Below are 17,893 nucleotides of genomic sequence, written 5' to 3'. Positions count from 1 at the left end.
GTGGTATTTGATCACCTGTGAGATTTTTTGATCATGCGCTATAATCAAAAAAAGAGCTACAATTTTGCAAAAAACAATATTTTTCACATTTTTATTCCCAAAAAAAATGTAAAAATCCAAATTTTTTAAAATTTTCGGCCAATTTGTTTTCTGCTACATATGTTTGGTAAAAAAAAAATCACAATAAGCGTATTTTGATTGGTTTGCGCAAAAGTTAATGCGTTTACTAACTAAGGGGAAGATTTTTGTCATTTTTGTTGTTTTTTTTTTTTTTAACGAGTAATGGCGGCGATCTGCGTTTTTTTTTTTTTTTTGCGGGACTTCGACATTGCGACGGACAGATCGGACCCTTGACTGACATTTTTGACACTTTTGGGGGTACCAGTGACATTACTACAGTAATCAGTGCTATACATATGCACTGTTACTGTAAAAATGACACCGGCAGGGAAGGGGTTAACTTTATTTGAGATGCAGTGACTATGTGTGTCCCTAGGGGCGTGCTTCTTACTGTGCAGGGATGTGGCTGTGTGTGTAAAAGCACAGATCAACGGTCCTACATAGCAGGACCGTTCGATCAGTGCTTTTACACAGGGGAGAATGACAGGCGGCTTTGTTTACACTAGCCGCCTGCCTTTCTCCCTTCACAGCGGACGATCACGAGTGACCGGCGGACCCGATGTGAACGAGCTGAGGCAGGAGCGCGCCTCCGGCAGCGCGCGCCCGCCCGCTATTGGCTCCCAGGCTAGTGACGTACCAGTACGTCACTTTGCCTGGCCGGGGCTGACCGCCGCAGTATATGTACTTGCGGCGGTCGGCAACCGGTTAACAGTGAAAATTAAAAAAAATCCCATATTTTGGGTTGTCCTCTGAAGAGTAATAGAGGGGAAATCTATCAATGGGGGACGCTAGTTCTGGTGACCTGGGGGCCCCCAAGGGATTCCCTTAATTTGCAGGGATTTCCCTCTCTCACTTCCTGTTTTGGCTATGGGATAGGAAATGAGGAGAAATCTCCCTAATAGGACACAAAATGATGGGGGTTATAACTTTTTAAGAATACAAAAATACTTGAATGTCTATGTCCTGGCCACAGGTATACTTTATGTTCATTATAAGGTCAATGATAGTATAAGGTTTTTTATATTATGTGAGTTTAATGGCATTTTCTTCTCTTGTGCAGTGTCTGCTTTTTCCTTGGCTTCCCTGAGTGCAGGTGACAATGAAAGTGTGAACTCTGAGAAAAGAACGCCAAGGTAACAGTCTTTCGCAGTAGAAGCTTTTTGGGGGTAAAACACCTCTGTTAGTATGCTTTACTGTCAATATCCATTTCTATTTAAATTAATCTACAAGTGTTAGAAGTGCATATTGTAGGCTAAGTTAACATGTAGGCATTTTGGGGCGTTTTTCTGCTCTAGGATCAGCTCAAAAAACGCCCAACAAGATAAATTCTATTAATTTCAATGGCCCCTGTTCACATCTGAGCGTTTTGAAGTTTAAAGCAAAACGCCCAACACTCAAAAAAGTACATGAGCTTCTTTTTGGGCAGATTACAGGCATTTTTATTTTATTCCATTGGTCACTTGTCAACCTAAAAACGCCTAAAAAACGCCTGTAAATGGCAACGCCAAGATGTGAACGTAGCCGTAGGGATGGGAACTCTGCAATATAATAAATTATTCTAAAGGACAGAAAATATTTGCCCCATATTTGTGTTTGGCTTTATTTTATAATGTAATTAGGTGTACATTTACTAACAAACTGTACGAGACCCTGTTAGCAGTAGTCTGTTTATTGTCGGGATTCCTGTCTATAAACATAACTGAAAAAAAGAGTTGTCTTTTTTGCCGTCACGTTAATATTGGCCAACATTTTTTAGAAGGTAGAAATTAGTTGGAAGTGAAGTAAATGGACAAATATTTGCTAGATGTAAGTATTGCAATAAAACTACGTAATAGCGAGTTGTGCTAGAGAAGTATGTAAAATACTTTTAGTAGGACAAAGCTGGCCTACAAATAACATAAGGGCTGTTATTTGATTATAGATCTGCTTTTCTCTCTAAACAAGCTTATGGGACTGCAAATGCTGATTGAAACTCCACAGCACCTCCAAAGCCTTTTAACCACTTTACCACTAGAGCATTTTGCTGTCTTACGTCTGGGCCACTTTTTGCGATTCGGCGCTGTGCGACTTTAACTGACAATTGCGCGGTCGTGCAACGCCATACCCAAACGAAATTTACGTCCTTTTTTTCCCACAAACAGAGCTTTCTTTTGGTGGTATTTGATCACCTGTGCGATTTTTACTTTTTGCGCTATAAACAAAAAAAGAGCGTAAATTTGGAAAAAATAACAATATTTTTCAAATTTTTTTATATGAAATTCCCCCCAAAAAAATGTAAAAATCAAAATTTTTTTAAATTTTTGGCCAATTTGTTTTCTGCTACCTATGTTTGGTAAAAAAATTCACAATAAGCGTATTTTGATTGGTTTGCGCAAAAGTTATTGCGTTTACTAACAAAGGGAAAGATTTCTGTCATTTATGGTGGTTTTTTTTTTAACCCGTAATGGCGGCGATCTGCGATTTTTTTTTTTTTTTTTTTGCGGGACTGCGACATTGCGGCGGACAGATCGGACCCTTGACTGACATTTTTGACACTTTTGGGGGTACCACTGACATTACTGCAGTAATCAGTGCTATATATATGCACTGTTACTGTAAAAATGACACTGGCAGGGAAGGGGTTAATTTTATTGGAGAGGGAGGGGTTAATGTATGCCTGGTGCTTACTGACGTGTGGGGGGGGAGGTGACTGTGTGAGCCAGGGACAGATCGGAGTGTTCAGCTATGCTGAACACTCCGATCTGTCACTCCCTGTCACTTGGGAGATCCGCCCGCTTGTGTTTACACAGGCGGGCGGATCTCCACACTAGCTCCCTGACGATTGGGGCAGAGCAGCGGCTATCGCCGCTGCTCCTCCCCTGGCCCGATTCCCGCTGTGACTGAATACAGCGGGAGCGAGCCTCCGGCGGCGCGGGAGCGAGCCTCCGGCGGCGCGCGAGCGCCGCCCACAAGGGGGAGTGTCTGACGACGTAGGTCTACGTCGTCAGACGATAACGAGCCACTTTGCCGCAGTAGTACTACAGTACTCCGTGGCAAAGTGGTTAAGTTACAAGCATTCTGCATTTACCTGGCTACAAAAGACCCAAGTTTTACACGTGTGAGCAGACAGAGAAGCAAGGATAGACTTTGAACCATATATGCAGTCCAAACGTGTAGTTTGTGACCACCTTGTACAATGGGAAGACCTGGAAGACATGGAAAAGGTGGTTGCAGAGTCGGAATTGATCTTCTAAGTGTAACCACTTCTATACAGGGCAGTTACACACCCTTCCTGCCCAGGCCAATTTTCAGCTTTAACGCTGTTGCATTTTGAATGACAATTGTGCAGTCATGCAACACTGTACCTAAACCAAATTTATGTCATTTTTTTTCCCCACAAATAGAGCTTTCTTGTGGTGGTATTTGATCACCGCAAGGTTTTTTTCTTTTTGCTAAACAAATAAAAGACAGAAAAGTTTGAGAAAAAAAAAAAAAAAACGTTTTTTTGTTTGTTAAAAAATTTTGTAAATAGATACATTTTTTTCCTGCACTGATTAGGCCGCACTGACAGGCACTAATGGGGTGGCACTAATGTGCAGCACTGATGGGCACTGATAGGCGGCACTAATGGGCACTGGTGGGCGGCACTGGTAGATGGCAATGAAGGGCACTGGTGGGCAGCACTGATAGATTGCAATGATGGGCAGCACTGATGGGGAGGGCACCACTGGCAGGCTTCCTGAGCCCTGATTGCCATCCCTGGTGGCTATGGTGGGCATCCCTGGTGGCTATGGTGGGCATCCCTGGTGGCCATGGGTGGGCATCCCTGGTGGCTCTAGTGGCACCCCCCCCAAGGGTCTGCACTGGTAAAATCAATGCTCTGATTACCAGTGCAGACCCCCCACCCCCTTATCAGGAGAGCCGCGGATTGGCTCTCCTCTTCTTGTGCCTGTTGGGCACGAACTGAGGAAAGCCGATCAACGGCTCTTCCTATTTACTATGTGACCCGATGTGATTGGACACAGCTGGTCACATGGTAAAGAGGGGTAGGCTCTTTACCGAGATCGGGGGCGTGCAGAGCGCATTATCCTGCACAACGTCATATGACGGTGGGTCAGGATAATGTAACCACCTTCCCGCTGTCAATTGCCTATAGGGCGGGCGGGAAGTGGTTAAGAGACTCTGTTGCTAGCTTAAAAAAGGTTGAAACATTGGCCTCTCTGCAAAGGAAAGAATACTTACCTATCCTGGCCCCCATGCTATTGATTATTGTTCTTTTAAAGAGCTACACTTGCTCAAAGATTTTTATCTGACACTTCTGGATTGTACAGTACCATTATAGTGGTTCTAAAGTCAGAAGGTTTTTTTATTTAAATGCATTCTATGCATTAAGATAAAAAAAAACATTCTGTGTGCAGAAGCCCCCCCTAATACTTACCTGAGCCCCATCTCGATCCAGCGATATTGCACGAGAGTCTCAGCTGCCAGGGACTCTCCGTCCTCATTGGCTGAGACAGCAGCGGGGAGCCATTGGCTCCCGTTGCTGTCACCCACAGTAGCTTGATTGTTTCTTACTGTATATAAATGAGATGGGGCAAACAATGCTTTTGGTGGCTTTATTTTTTTATTCATTTATTTTTTTTATAAAATGTATAAAATAAACTTGCAGATTCAACCTGTGATTTCACTACAAGCATCTATTAAAATATTGATTTTTTTTAAGTGATTTTTTTTTTCCTTTTATCATTCCAAAATAATATTTCTAGAAGAAAGTGTGACAAAGATTGATTGATTGGTTTTTCTTATGTGCTTACTCATAAAGCTTACACTGCAAAAATAAAATGAAAAGGATTGCACTTTCTACTTACATTCCTAACTGTTATTTTGTTATTCAGCCCATTTAGGTCGGAGTCTGTCGAGGGTTTTTTGTCTCCTGGCCGCTGTGGCAGCCGTAATGGTGAAAAAGATTGGGAGAATGCCTCTACTACTTCTTCAGTAGCATCAGCAACAGAGTATACAGGTGAGGAATGTGTGTATACCCAGAGTTTGCTGGTTTACCCTTTCTGTTCTACTATATTAACTGCTCTACATGCTCAGTTAACACTGGTTATCTCTTGCCCACAGGACCAAAATTATACAAAGAGCCCAGTGCTAAATCCAATAAATATATCATCCAGAATGCCATCTCTCACTGTTGCCTGGCTGGCAAAGTGAATGAAGGTCAAAAGAACAAGATATTGGAGGTCAGTATGTAGAAGATGTTTGATAAGCCAGGAAGTAATATAGCATGTTTATTTTTTGTAAGATCGCAGTTAGACACAGGCCTTATTTTGTTGAAGTATAGTTTGTCTTGCCCCACACTAATCTGATAGATTTGATTGAATAATTGATAATATAATAAAATAAAAATATTAAGATATTAATGAAGCAGTTAGGGTGACATTCACCAAACGTTCACAGGTGTTTAATCATTCCATGTAAGTAATAATCCATACATCAGGCAGATTCTCCTGTAATGATTATTTTTCTTTTGAATGCTACATTCATGGATTTTAAATCTACCACTCCCCCCACACACACACTTTTTAAGCTTCAAAAGTTTTAAACTGACACTAGATATGTTTGTCCATTTACCTGTCTATCAAAATTTTTGCGTTACAAATAAACATTTAATACATGACAAAGGATTCCTAGATCAATATGGGCTAGCAGGAGAGAACTAGAAAACTGTTGTTTTTATGTACAGTAAAACCTTGGATTGTGAGCATAATTAGTTCCGGAAACATGCATGTAATCCAAAGCACTCTTATATCAAAAGAAATTTCCCCATAAATAATGGAAACTCAGATGATTCATTCCACAGCCATTTTTTCATTAGTCCTTCAGTTTATAGTCCATATAAAAAGATTATAGCAATGTGATAGGTTGTGTAACCATAAAATGTCCATCCCCAAATGGCGGCCTCTACAAGGGGATTAGAAGCAAAATCCAGCAGGAACTAGAGAGTATAAAAAGAAGAGAGGCGCCTCTAAGTTTAGCAATATGGTTACATTTAGGGAAGGCTCAACATTTAGCAACTGGCATGGTTGATGATTAAAAGAGGCACATCTAAGTATGCAGGCATCCAGGGTAAAGCTGTCCACATAGATCGTCCGTCTTTGCTACTGTGTGGATGGAATGTGCAATATGCTCCTCCAATCCTCTTGCTGAGAATTCTTTGGTTGAAATGTTGGTCGGCTGAGCCCATCTGTATGAAAAGATTGGACTTGGATGCCTTTTGAGGATGAAAGCCTCTTTAGGGAGGTATTGGATACTTACCTCAAGGTTTCAGGGGGTAAAAATACCCTCTTGCCGAGCAAATAGAAAATGAGGATCTCTACTGGCAAACGGGGCCTCGGGGGAGAAAAAAAAAATTGGTTTTCCCTATGCTTCTACCTCTTAGGAGCTTTGTACCCAGCCCCGCAACCCCCCCCCCCCCCCCTTGCACAGAGCTCATCTTCTGTTGTTGGCATTTGTGACCCCTGTTCCAAAGTTCTACTCCAGCCTGTTCATCGTTCCCAAAATGAACAGGGATGTCAGGCCCATTCTGCGCATCAAATCCTTGAACTTTTTTTTTGAAGGTCACAAAGTTCTGAATGGAATCCATGAGATCAGTCAAAGATGTTCTGCATACAGGAGAATTCATGGCCTCTATTTATATGAAGGATGCATACTTACACATACCAATCTTCCCTCCATTTCAGCATTTTCTGTGCTTTGCATTGGAGTATCAGTGATTTTAGATTGTAGCCCTTCCCTTCGGGCTAGCCATGGCCATGTCTCTTGAAGTTTTCACAAAGATCTTGGCAGTCATTGGCAGGGACTCCAGATGTGAACCTTCTGGCATCTAGATTCAACAAGAAGCTTGACATACAGTGCCTTGCGAAAGTATTCGGCCCCCTTGAACTTTGCGACCTTTTGCCACATTTCAGGCTTCAAACATAAAGATATAAAACTGTAATTTTTTGTTAAGAATCAACAAGTGGGACACAGTCATGAAGTGGAACGAAATTTATTGGATATTTCAAATTTTGTTAACAAATAAAAAACTGAAAAATTGGGCGTGCAAAATTATTCAGCCCCCTTAAGTTAATACTTTGTAGCGCCACCTTTTGCTGCGATTACAGCTGTAAGTCGCTTGGGGTATGTCTCTATCAGTTTTGCACATCGAGAGACTGACATTTTTGCCCATTCCTCCTTGCAAAACAGCTCGAGCTCAGTGAGGTTGGAAGGAGAGCGTTTGTGAACAGCAGTTTTCAGTTCTTTCCACAGATTCTCGATTGGATTCAGGTCTGGACTTTGACTTGGCCATTCTAACACCTGGATATGTTTATTTGTGAACCATTCCATTATAGATTTTGCTTTATGTTTTGGATCATTGTCTTGTTGGAGACAAATCTCCGTCCCAGTCTCAGGTCTTTTGCAGACTCCATCAGGTTTTCTTCCAGAATGGTCCTGTATTTGGCTCCATTCATCTTCCCATCAATTTTAACCATCTTCCCTTTCCCTGCTGAAGAAAAGCAGGCCCAAACCATGATGCTGCCACCACCATGTTTGACAGTGGGGATGGTGTGTTCAGGGTGATGAGCTGCGTTGCTTTTACGCCAAACATAACGTTTTGCATTGTTGCCAAAAAGTTTGATTTTGGTTTCATCTGACCAGAGCACCTTCTTCCACATGTTTGGTGTGTCTCCCAGGTGGCTTGTGGCAAACTTTAAACGACACTTTTTATGGATATCTTTAAGAAATGTCTTTCTTCTTGCCACTCTTCCATAAAGGCCAGATTTGTGCAGTATACGACTGATTGTTGTCCTATGGACAGAGTCTCCCACCTCAGCTGTAGATCTCTGCAGTTCATCCAGAGTGATCATGGGCCTCTTGGCTGCATCTCTGATCAGTCTTCTCCTTGTATGAGCTGAAAGTTTAGAGGGACGGCCTGGTCTTCGTAGATTTGCAGTGGTCTGATACTCCCATTTCAATATTATCGCTTGCACAGTGCTCCTTGGGATGTTTAAAGCTTGGGAAATCTTTTTGTATCCAAATCCAGCTTTAAACTTCTCCACAACAGTATCTCGGACCTGCCTGGTGTGTTCCTTGTTCTTCATGATGCTCTCTGCGCTTTAAACAGACCTCTGAGACCATCACAGTGCAGGTGTATTTATACGGAGATTGATTACACACAGGTGGATTCTATTTATCATCATTAGTCATTTAGGTCAACATTGGATCATTCAGAGATCCTCACTGAACTTCTGGAGAGAGTTTGCTGCGCTGAAAGTAAAGGGGCTGAATAATTTTGCACGCCCAATTTTTCATTTTTTTATTTGTTAACAAAGTTTGAAATATCCAATAAATTTCGTTCCACTTCATGATTGTGTCCCACTTGTTGTTGATTCTTCACAAAAAAATAGTTTTATATCTTTATGTTTGAAGCCTGAAATGTGGCAAAAGGTCGCAAAGTTCAAGGGGGCCGAATACTTTTGCAAAGCACTGTATTTTTGGCCAGAATGCGGGATCTGTAAGCATTTGCAGTGGATGCTCTGGTGACTTCAAAGATCAATTCCAGTTGATCTATGCCTTTTCCCCTCTGCAGCTGCTACCTTGTCTGCTTTATAGGATCAAAGTTAAAAGGCTGCTTGTAATTTTGGCAGCTACAAACTGCCAAAGGAGAATTTGGTTCTTAAACAGAATTTATATGCTGGCTGAACCTTCTTGGCCTCTTTTGAACTGACCAGATCTCCTTTCTCAAGGATCTATCTTCCTTCCAGCTTCATGGTCACTGGCTTTAGCAGCATGGCTGTTGAAGCCCCACATCCTGTGGGAGAGGGGAGAGAGACCTCTTGCAAAGCGCATCACCGTACTTGGAAGGCATACTTTCATTGGTGTGAGTAGAGAAAATTCTGCCTTTGCCAAATTTCTGGGACACTTGCTGGATTTTCATTGGGCCTGGACGAGAAATCGGTATTGAGTACTTTAAAGGTCTGGTCTTGGCCTTTTTGTTCCAGACCTCTCACTTTTTGGTGAAGGCCTTTTTTCAGGGGGTTCACTCACGTTCACTCTTGTGACACTGTGGGATCTTTGGTAGCTTAAAGAGTTTATAACCTCAACACTTTATTTCTCTTTTTTGTTCATTGACGGACACAGCTCCTGTCATTCTTGACCATTGTATTATGCTGCCCCCTTCAGGAATAGGACACTAGGTAGAAAACAATTCTGTCTACCCTGATGGGCAGTCCCAGGGGGTATACTTCTTTTCTCTGCTATAGTCACTCATTTTTTTGCCTAGTCAGGAGTAAGGATCTAGTTCCTTGCTGGGATCTTTGGTCCTGGTAAAAAATTTTTAGATGGACAATTTTTTTCTCCTGGATTTTTCCTATGAGATCTACTAACAACTGCTGGAATGGGCAACGGGCTGGATAATCTAGATCCAGTGGTCACCCCAGTCTGGCAAGTGGTTTCAGTCCGGAAGAACCACATTATGTACACTTGGCCTGATGAGATTGCCGAGTCCAGCGATCTGATGAGGGAAGTAGAGGAAGCTCTTCCTAGGCTAACTTTACTGAGACAAGCAAGATCCGCTGACACTGAACAAGGTTAGAAACGACTATGACTCATCATAGGGCATTAGTAAACCGGTGTCAGCCCATATCCTCCTTCTCGTTTAATAGGAAGCAAAAAAGCAAAAGCAAAGTTGGGACTTTAAATGAGGTGGGACCAGACCAAAATAGACATATATGTAATGAAAGGGACACAGGATAATGTAAAATCGTATGTTTATTGGCAGTCTATAGACCAGATACTAATATAGCCAAATATTCACTGAAACCGTGTAGCCCATGGTAATGGGGTACACCTAAATGAAACAAAGGTAAGTATACAAGGTCCAAGACAGAGGTACGTGGTAATACATTATTATCCTGGTACATACAAATAGGTACATAGAGCATAAAAAAAGGGGTCATTAATGCACAGTATAACAACAATAACTTTAAAAGCTGACATAGCCTGTGTTGAACTCAACGCGTTTCGTGAAAAAATATCACTTCGTCAGGAGTAGGCATGTTGCAAGGTCTATAGAAAATATACATGAATAAGTAAATTGAAATAAAATAAAAATAATAAACAAGTAGAACTAAGTAAACCTGTTGGGGGGGTAAAGCTAACACTGGGGTGGCGTGAAGTCCAGGGAATTGGTCTCACCCGGGAACTGAGGGGGCAAAGCCTGCGTGCGCCGCACAGTAATACCAATAAGTGCTAAGTAAAGTGAGATCCTCCAGAAGGGGTCGTAATATAGCCTCCAATGATAGTAAAGTATCCATCTGTAGGATGAATAGGGGTAATATAGGTATATGAGAATAATAGTGAAATAATAATAATAATTATACAAGGGAGCTGGTAATGAGATCCAGAGGAGCCAAGGGAACAAGGAAAGTATAGCCAGTGATGATTGTAAGGTAATGCAAAGAGCCACCAAGCAATAAGGGAATGTGTAAGTAAACCACTTATGGTGTAAAGAATAATATATATAATATAGTGGACCACCAGATAATGAAGGGTGTGATAAAGAAAAAGTAGTGAACAACTGAATTAATAATGAAAGGGAGATATCCAAGATAAGATCCTCAAAGGATATACATGTGATAATGTGGATAGGCAAGACCAAAGAAGTATGCCAGAAGGGTGTACAGAAAGATAAGTGTAGGAAACTGAAAAGGGTGATAGGTACCTGGGCAGGCGCAAAGGCTGGGATTGCACCCAGCGTCACACTGGTGCACAACTGTATGAAGCCGACAGATCCGTCAGTGGAGCCTCCGCATTTGTGCGCAAGATGGACAACCACGTGACAGGACATGGGCGCCACAATGTGACGTCATATCCCGCACGGGAATGCGTGGCGCCGATGAGCTGCGGCCGCCACCCAGCCTCCCAACATAGACCCCGCCCAACAAGGTCGGGGGGAGGGAAGGAAAGGAGGAGGGACAGGAAGCGGACGGGACTCATCGCAATGCTCTATGTACCTATTTGTATGTACCAGGATAATAATGTATTACCATGTACCTCTGTCTTGGACCTTGTATACTTACCTTTGTTTCATTTAGGTGTACCCCATTACCATGGGCTACACGGTTTCAGTGAATATTTGGCTATATTAGTATCTGGTCTATAGACTGCCAATAAACATACGATTTTACATTATCCTGTGTCCCTTTCATTACATATATGTCTATTTTGGTCTGGTCCCACCTCATTTAAAGTCCCAACTTTGCTTTTTTGCTTTCATGCAAACAGGGATGGAGACTCCGGTGGTCAGGAGTCTCATTTAAAGTCCCAAGCCCCCCCTTCCCCCATAATCGTTTAATAGGAAGTTTTTTTGTCCCTCAGGGTCGATTAACAAGGGCTCGAAGCCTTTCAGGGCCGCCTCTGGGGGATCCAAAAGAACCTGGTCTAGCAAGCCAAGAGCGGGCTTCTTCAGACCCATGGACAAGGCTCCTTCAGCATGAAGGTGCGCCCTCACCCAAATCGGGGGTGGGGGGGCATCTTCGCTGGTTTCCGGACCCGTGGTCTTCCGTGGTACAAGACAAGTGGGTCTACAAAGTCATTTGATCCAGCTACAAGATCGAATTAGCATTCACAAAAGTGTTCGCACCGGTGCTAGCTTTGTTACGCCAACGGGGGATCGCGGTACTGAGTTACTTGGACAACATCCCTCTGCGAGCGGAGTCTCCTACTGCTCTGGTGGAAAACCTGGAGATCACCATACAAACTCTGCGGGAGTTCGGCTGGATTCTGAATTTTCAGAAGTCTGCTCTGGTTCCATCCACAAAGCTGGACTATCTGGGTCTGACTCTGGACTTGGCCTTAACCAGAGTGCTCCTTTCTCTGGACAAACTCCAGAACTTGCAGGCTTCAGTTCATCTCCAGACGCCTGATGGTGTCGACTTTCGAGGCGGTTCTGTTTGCACAGTTCCATATGAGGTCCCTGCAAAGGGAGATTCTGGCCAAATGGGACAAGACTCTGCAGTCTCTGGACAACCAGATCCAGCTGAGTTAGGGAACCAAGGAGTCCCTGACATGGTGGCTTTGTTCTCCGGTGTTTCGCCCGGGCAAATCCTTTCTCCCCTTGTATTTGACAGTGGTCACCATGGATGCCAGCCTATCCAGCTGGGAAGGCATCCTCGGAAATCATTCTGTACACTGGAAGAGTCCCGACTACCGATCAATGTCTTGGAACTCTGCGTGATCAGACTGTGTCTGGACCATTGGACCGATCGTGTTCAGGGATGCCCAGTGCGCATTCAATCGGACATTGCCACAGCCGTGGCTTATGTCAATCAACAGGGGGACACAAGAAGTGTCCTGGCAGCTCTGGAGGTAGCCAGCATTGTAAGGTAGGCAGAATGGTTCGTTCCAGCCCTCTCCACTGTACACATTCCCGGGGTGGAAAACTGGCAGGCGGATTACCTCAGTCGGAAGGCGTTTGACCAAGGGGAACGGTCCCTGCATCCGGAGGTGTTTCATCAGTTGTGTCTCTGGTGGGCCATCCCCGAGGTGGATCTGTTGGTGTCTCGGCTCAACAGAAAAGTGCAGAGGTTTGTGGCTTAGTCACGGGATCCTTTGGCGGACGCCACACAGATGCGCTGGTGGCCCAGTGGGGTCATGATTTATACCTTCCTTCCTCTCAAGCCTCTGCCAAGACATCTATGCAGGATCGAGGCAGAAGGGATTCTGGTCATCTTAGTGGCTCCGGACTGGCTTCGCCAGGCTTGGTACGCCAATCTGGTGCAGCTGGTCGCCGACGTTCCTTGGAAGCTTCCTATCAGGGAGGATCTGCTGTCCCAAGGACCAATCTTTCATCCTGCTTTACAGTCACTGGCTTTGACGGCTTGGCTGCTGAACGCTAGGTGCTGAAGGATAGAGGTTTATCTGAATCGGCGATTCCTGCGCTGTTAAAAGCTAGGATATCTACTTCTATGAAGATCTACCATAGTACGTGGAAGACGTACATTGTATGGTGTGAGTCTCTTATGGTTTATCATCGCTCCTTTTTTGATGGTTTGGATCTTGACCTTCCTTCAACGGGAGTGTGTGTGTGGGGGGTGAACAAAAATTGGCCTTGAGTTGTGGGCCAGGTATCGACTTTGGAGGTCTTCTTCCAGCGACCATTGGCCACACATTCCCTGGTGCATACCTTTCTTCAGGGTGTCCTACATTTGGTTCCTCCAGTGCAGTCTTGAGACCTCAATTTTGTGCTTTCGGTCCTCCAGAAGCCTCCCTTTGAGAATCATCGGGAGATTCCCTTGCTTACACTGTCTCAGAAGGTGGCTTATTTGGTGGCTATTACCTCTGCGCACAGGGTATCAGAACTGGCGGCGTTATCCTGTCATTCACCTTACCTGGTAATTCACAGAGATAAGGTAGTTCTTCGCCCCTGTCCGTCGTTCCTTCCAAAGGTTATCTCTGATTTTCATTTCAATGAAGACATTGTGTTGCCTTCTCTGTGTCCCGGGCCTACACATCTGAAGGAAATTGCCTTGCATGAGTTGGATGTGGTTCGGGCAATTAGGGTGTACCTGGCAGCCACGGAGTCTTTCAAATCAGACTCTCACTATTTGTGCTCACGGATGGACCTCGGAAAGGGTTGTCCGCTTCCTCTGCGACCATTTCCAGATGGATCAGGCCTATTCCATCATGGGTCAGGTTCCTCCTTTCCCTGTTAAGGCACACTCTACTCAGGCGCTTAGTGCCTCCTGGGCTTTCCATCATTAGGCTTCAGTGATGCAGGCTTGCAAGGCGGCCACCTGGTCGTCGGTGGACACTTTCACAAAGTTTTATAAAGTGGATACGTTTGCATCTGCGGATGCTTACTTTGCCCACAAGGATTTGCAAGCTGTTGCTGTTTAGAGGACCTAAACCTCTTCAAGGGTGTATTTTTTTTTTTTGGTGGGCTCCAGTTGTTTTGGTTGAGCTCCTGTTGCCTGGTTGGCTACTGTTTTAGCCTTGGGGAATTTTTCTGCTGTTCCCACCCCTCTTGTTTAACACTGATTTGGGACGTCCCAATGGTTATGAAGATCCGGAGCTGTGTCTGTCAATGAACGAAAGAGAATGGGATTTTTGACTTGCTGTAAAATCAATTTCTCTGATGTTCATTGATGGACACAGCACCAACCGCTCTGTGGAGTTGTAATTCCTTTGACACTGCTTGTAACTAAACTGAGTACCTGTAGCAGGGAGTGGGAGTATACCCCCTGGGACTGCCTATAGGCGTAGCCAGATTCTTTTTCTGATAGTGTCCTACTACTGTAGGGGGCAGTATAATCCAATGGTTATGAATATCAGGAGCTGTGTCTGTCAATGAACATCAGAGAAATGGATTTTATGGTAAGTCAAAAATCCATTTGTTTTCTTCTGGGTTTAATATCGCTTTTTAGTTGCTTTGCCATAAATTTCACCTCTGTTCTTTTCTACCTGTCCATGGCCGGCTTTAGGCTGGATTATATATATATATTATAGGGGAAAGTGGGGAAAAAAGGCTCCTCAACAGGTTGGTCAAAGGTTATATTTATCTATTAAGAATAATGCATAGCAGTGTCAGAGTTTTGCGTTCCATGAGTGAACAATGCTTTTTGACCCAGTGGGTCCTTATCAATATCTCCTTTGCCCGATATCTCATATGCTGATCACCCTTTGTTTGCAATTATATAGGGATGAGCCTGCAGTTTTTATACTTGTGTAGACTCTTTTGTTGTCAGCAGTTATGTTAGGATATTTTAGCCTAACTTCACCTTTTTATGTTACTATTACAGGAAATGGAAAAATCAAACGCTCATAATTTTCTGATCCTCTTCCGAGACTCAGGATGCCAGTTTCGATCAGTGTACACCTACTATCCAGAAATGGAAGAGATTAATAAGCTGGTGGGAATTGGGCCACGCTCCATATCCCGGAAAATGATTGACGGCCTCTACAAGTACAATTCTGATCGCAAGCAGTTCAGCCACATTCCAGCCAAAACCATGTCTGCTAGTGTTGATGCCGTGACCATCCACAGCCATCTATGGCAGGCTAAGAGACCTGCCACCCCAAAAAAACTCCTCTCTCCCAAGGCATAGCAATGACAGGCAAAGAAAAGACCCACCTGACATTTTGATGACATGAGTCATTACTTATTGCCAATGAGACTCTTGGATGAACACAGACTCTTCTTATGGCTGTCTACACACAACTGGAATGTAGGACAGTATTGACAAGGGGTGGGCAAGGGTGGGGAAAGAAAAGGGATGTGGGAGGGAGGTTATTTATCACAAAACTTTTTCATTTGCGTATATGGGAGGGTAAGCTGTATGTTTATTTGAATTTAAAACGCACGTGCGGTTTTAACTTTTGACAATGAAGCACTGACATTTGTCCATCGTCGATGAGTGGAATGACTTGACATCTCCAGCCTTATATGTTTTTTATTTTCTTTTTTTTTTAATTATGTTTGAGTGTGTGCAAGGTGATGTTGAGCTCAATGATTCAATTGGATTTGATTTCTGTTTTGCTGATTGGGGAAGTGTGTAACCAGTTTAAAAGGTTAACCGTTTACTGCCAGAATGGGTCACAGTCTACTCCTCAGAAAGGGTTGCTGAGCTCTTTGGCAGTGAGAGGCTCAAGAAATGGACCAGCTTACCTCAAAATTGTAAAGCCAGTAAGCATGTGTTTGGATAAAAGCATCACTAATATTATACTTGTTTTTAGGGTAAAAGTGTTACAAAGAACTGAATATTTAAGTACTCTCTCTTGGCTGACATTCCCAGAATGCATTGTGCATAGTGTAATCATTTATGCGCTGCAATTTTTATTCAAATGACATGACTGAAAGTGACTGTATATGTTTTTCTACTACTTGTGTCATTTTACTACATTTTTTTTTTTTTTTTCATTTTGTTTAGTTTAAAATTTTATATTAGATGTAGAACCAGAGCCTTCACACAGAGAAAAAAAATAGTCTTAACCTTTTGCTGCTGTCACTTTAATATCTACACATAATTTGTAAGATTTTAGTGGAGTTTAGCATTTCAAAGTACTTCATTGCAATTCACTTTATCTGTATGTTTGGAAGGTAAGGCTGTCCTCCATGGTGAAGTCACTGAGGTGAACACTGCTGGATGAATTGGAGTGACACACCATGGCTACTCTTGGGAGACAGATATGCCACTCAATTTACCAGTAGAATCTCTACATGGACAAATATACATATGCTAAACGTATTGGGAGACACCAGCCATTACATCTGACTTCCATGGAAAAGAAAGAGTAAACAGTGTTATAAGTGATAAGAGTATTAGACGGCAAATAATAACACTAAGGCTGCAAGACAGGAAGCCGCCATCTTGTCTTGTTCAGTGTATGCACTTTCAAGGATGAAAGAAAAGTGTGATTGTCTGTATTTTTATTCAGGTTTTTAAAACTAGGTATGACTGCAGTTATAGGAAGTATTGTAGGCTATCTTTATCATATTTTACACACAAATCATGTTTGACTATTAAAAGCTGTCTGCATAGCAGAAAAATGATATGGTCATTAGCGTTTCCTCTTATGCTTGAGTTTGGGGAGTGGATTTAGCACATAACACTATACATTACATTAAAGTTGGCTTCCATTCTCCTGCCAGACACTTGGCCAGTATTATAATATTGGCTAGTATTACAAAAGTATTCTTCCATTTTAAGACTGCTACTGTGTTACCCTCATTGTCAGACATAAATCTCAGAGAAATTTTGATATTCACACCACACCTTATTTTGCATGTGTTACTGATATAAATTTATTTTACTGACTACATGTTCTAGATAGAAAGATGTCATTTTAGCCCCATTTGGCATTTAGTGTTGCTAGGGAGCTCTTATGAGATTTACAGCCACACAAAAGATCAGTATTTGGAGTAGGTATCACCTTCCCGGTGTTTTTTTGGATTTGGTCTTGTGCACCACAGTGATAATATGAATGATGGCACTTCTGAACCTAGTTGATATTGTATAAATACCCTAGACAAATGACCATGCACCTTAGAGGGGAACGTTAAAGGGGGTCTGCACTTAAGGATGTGTTTCTGGTGGTGTTAATCACTAAAAAAACTGCATGCTGGAAAAATCAAAACATTATTTACCTTTTTTCAAGTTTTTTACAGAGGTATAGGTGAAAGCACTCATGAATGCCATTTATTTCACTTTTCAATGCCTTTTGTGTTGCCTAATTTAATCAGGCTGCCACCTTTTGAATGAGATGCTATGCATTCTAAACACATCAATGTGTATTTCATATGTACCCAGTAGTAAATATTCTCTTGTATGAGGAAGGGGCATGCACTTTATTCTCAGAAATTACCACCTAACTGTGGCTGAAAAATGACAGAAGATGTGATCTTGGTGCCACTGTGAATCATTTAGCCCACTTAGCATTGGTGTGATCAGCTATTTATGTTTCAACTAAAATGTCTCTTTCCATATAGTATTTTGGAAAAGTATTGGCATTCTCAACATGATGAATTTTGAAAAAAAAAACGAATCTGCCTGACTTAGGATTGCCGTAGGTACTACTGGTGACATTTTCTTAAGGGAATTAAGCTACGTCTGCTGCCGTTTTTATCATTCCTATAGGTAGCCCCTTAAATGTTTTGGCTCACAACTTTTCTATGTAATACAGAAGAAGATGGAATTTCACACTGAGGGTATCCACAAGATACCTCCTCCCAAAACTGAGATTTCAGTGTTTC

At 42.7% G+C, this 17,893-nt stretch overlaps 1 protein-coding gene across 2 annotated transcripts in view; it reads left to right on the top strand.

The window, feature by feature from the left end:
- Window positions 1-17,082, top strand: part of CAMSAP2 (calmodulin regulated spectrin associated protein family member 2) — a 172,699-nt gene extending 155,617 nt beyond the window's left edge. For both annotated transcript variants that reach the window (XM_082264771.1, XM_082264770.1), the window contains 4 exons: window positions 1,181-1,253; window positions 4,995-5,119; window positions 5,224-5,342; window positions 14,943-17,082. In XM_082264771.1, coding sequence (XP_082120897.1) covers window positions 1,181-1,253; window positions 4,995-5,119; window positions 5,224-5,342; window positions 14,943-15,248 — 623 coding nt within the window. In that variant the 3' untranslated portion in view covers window positions 15,249-17,082. The remainder of the gene's footprint in view (window positions 1-1,180; window positions 1,254-4,994; window positions 5,120-5,223; window positions 5,343-14,942) is intronic.
- The last annotated feature ends 811 nt before the right edge of the window (window positions 17,083-17,893 follow it).

The sequence above is a fragment of the Pelophylax lessonae genome (genome assembly GCF_965119305.1).
Source record: "Pelophylax lessonae genome assembly, chromosome: 8".
Lineage (NCBI taxonomy): Eukaryota > Metazoa > Chordata > Amphibia > Anura > Ranidae > Pelophylax > Pelophylax lessonae.
This window is presented reverse-complemented; position numbering and strand designations above follow the sequence as displayed.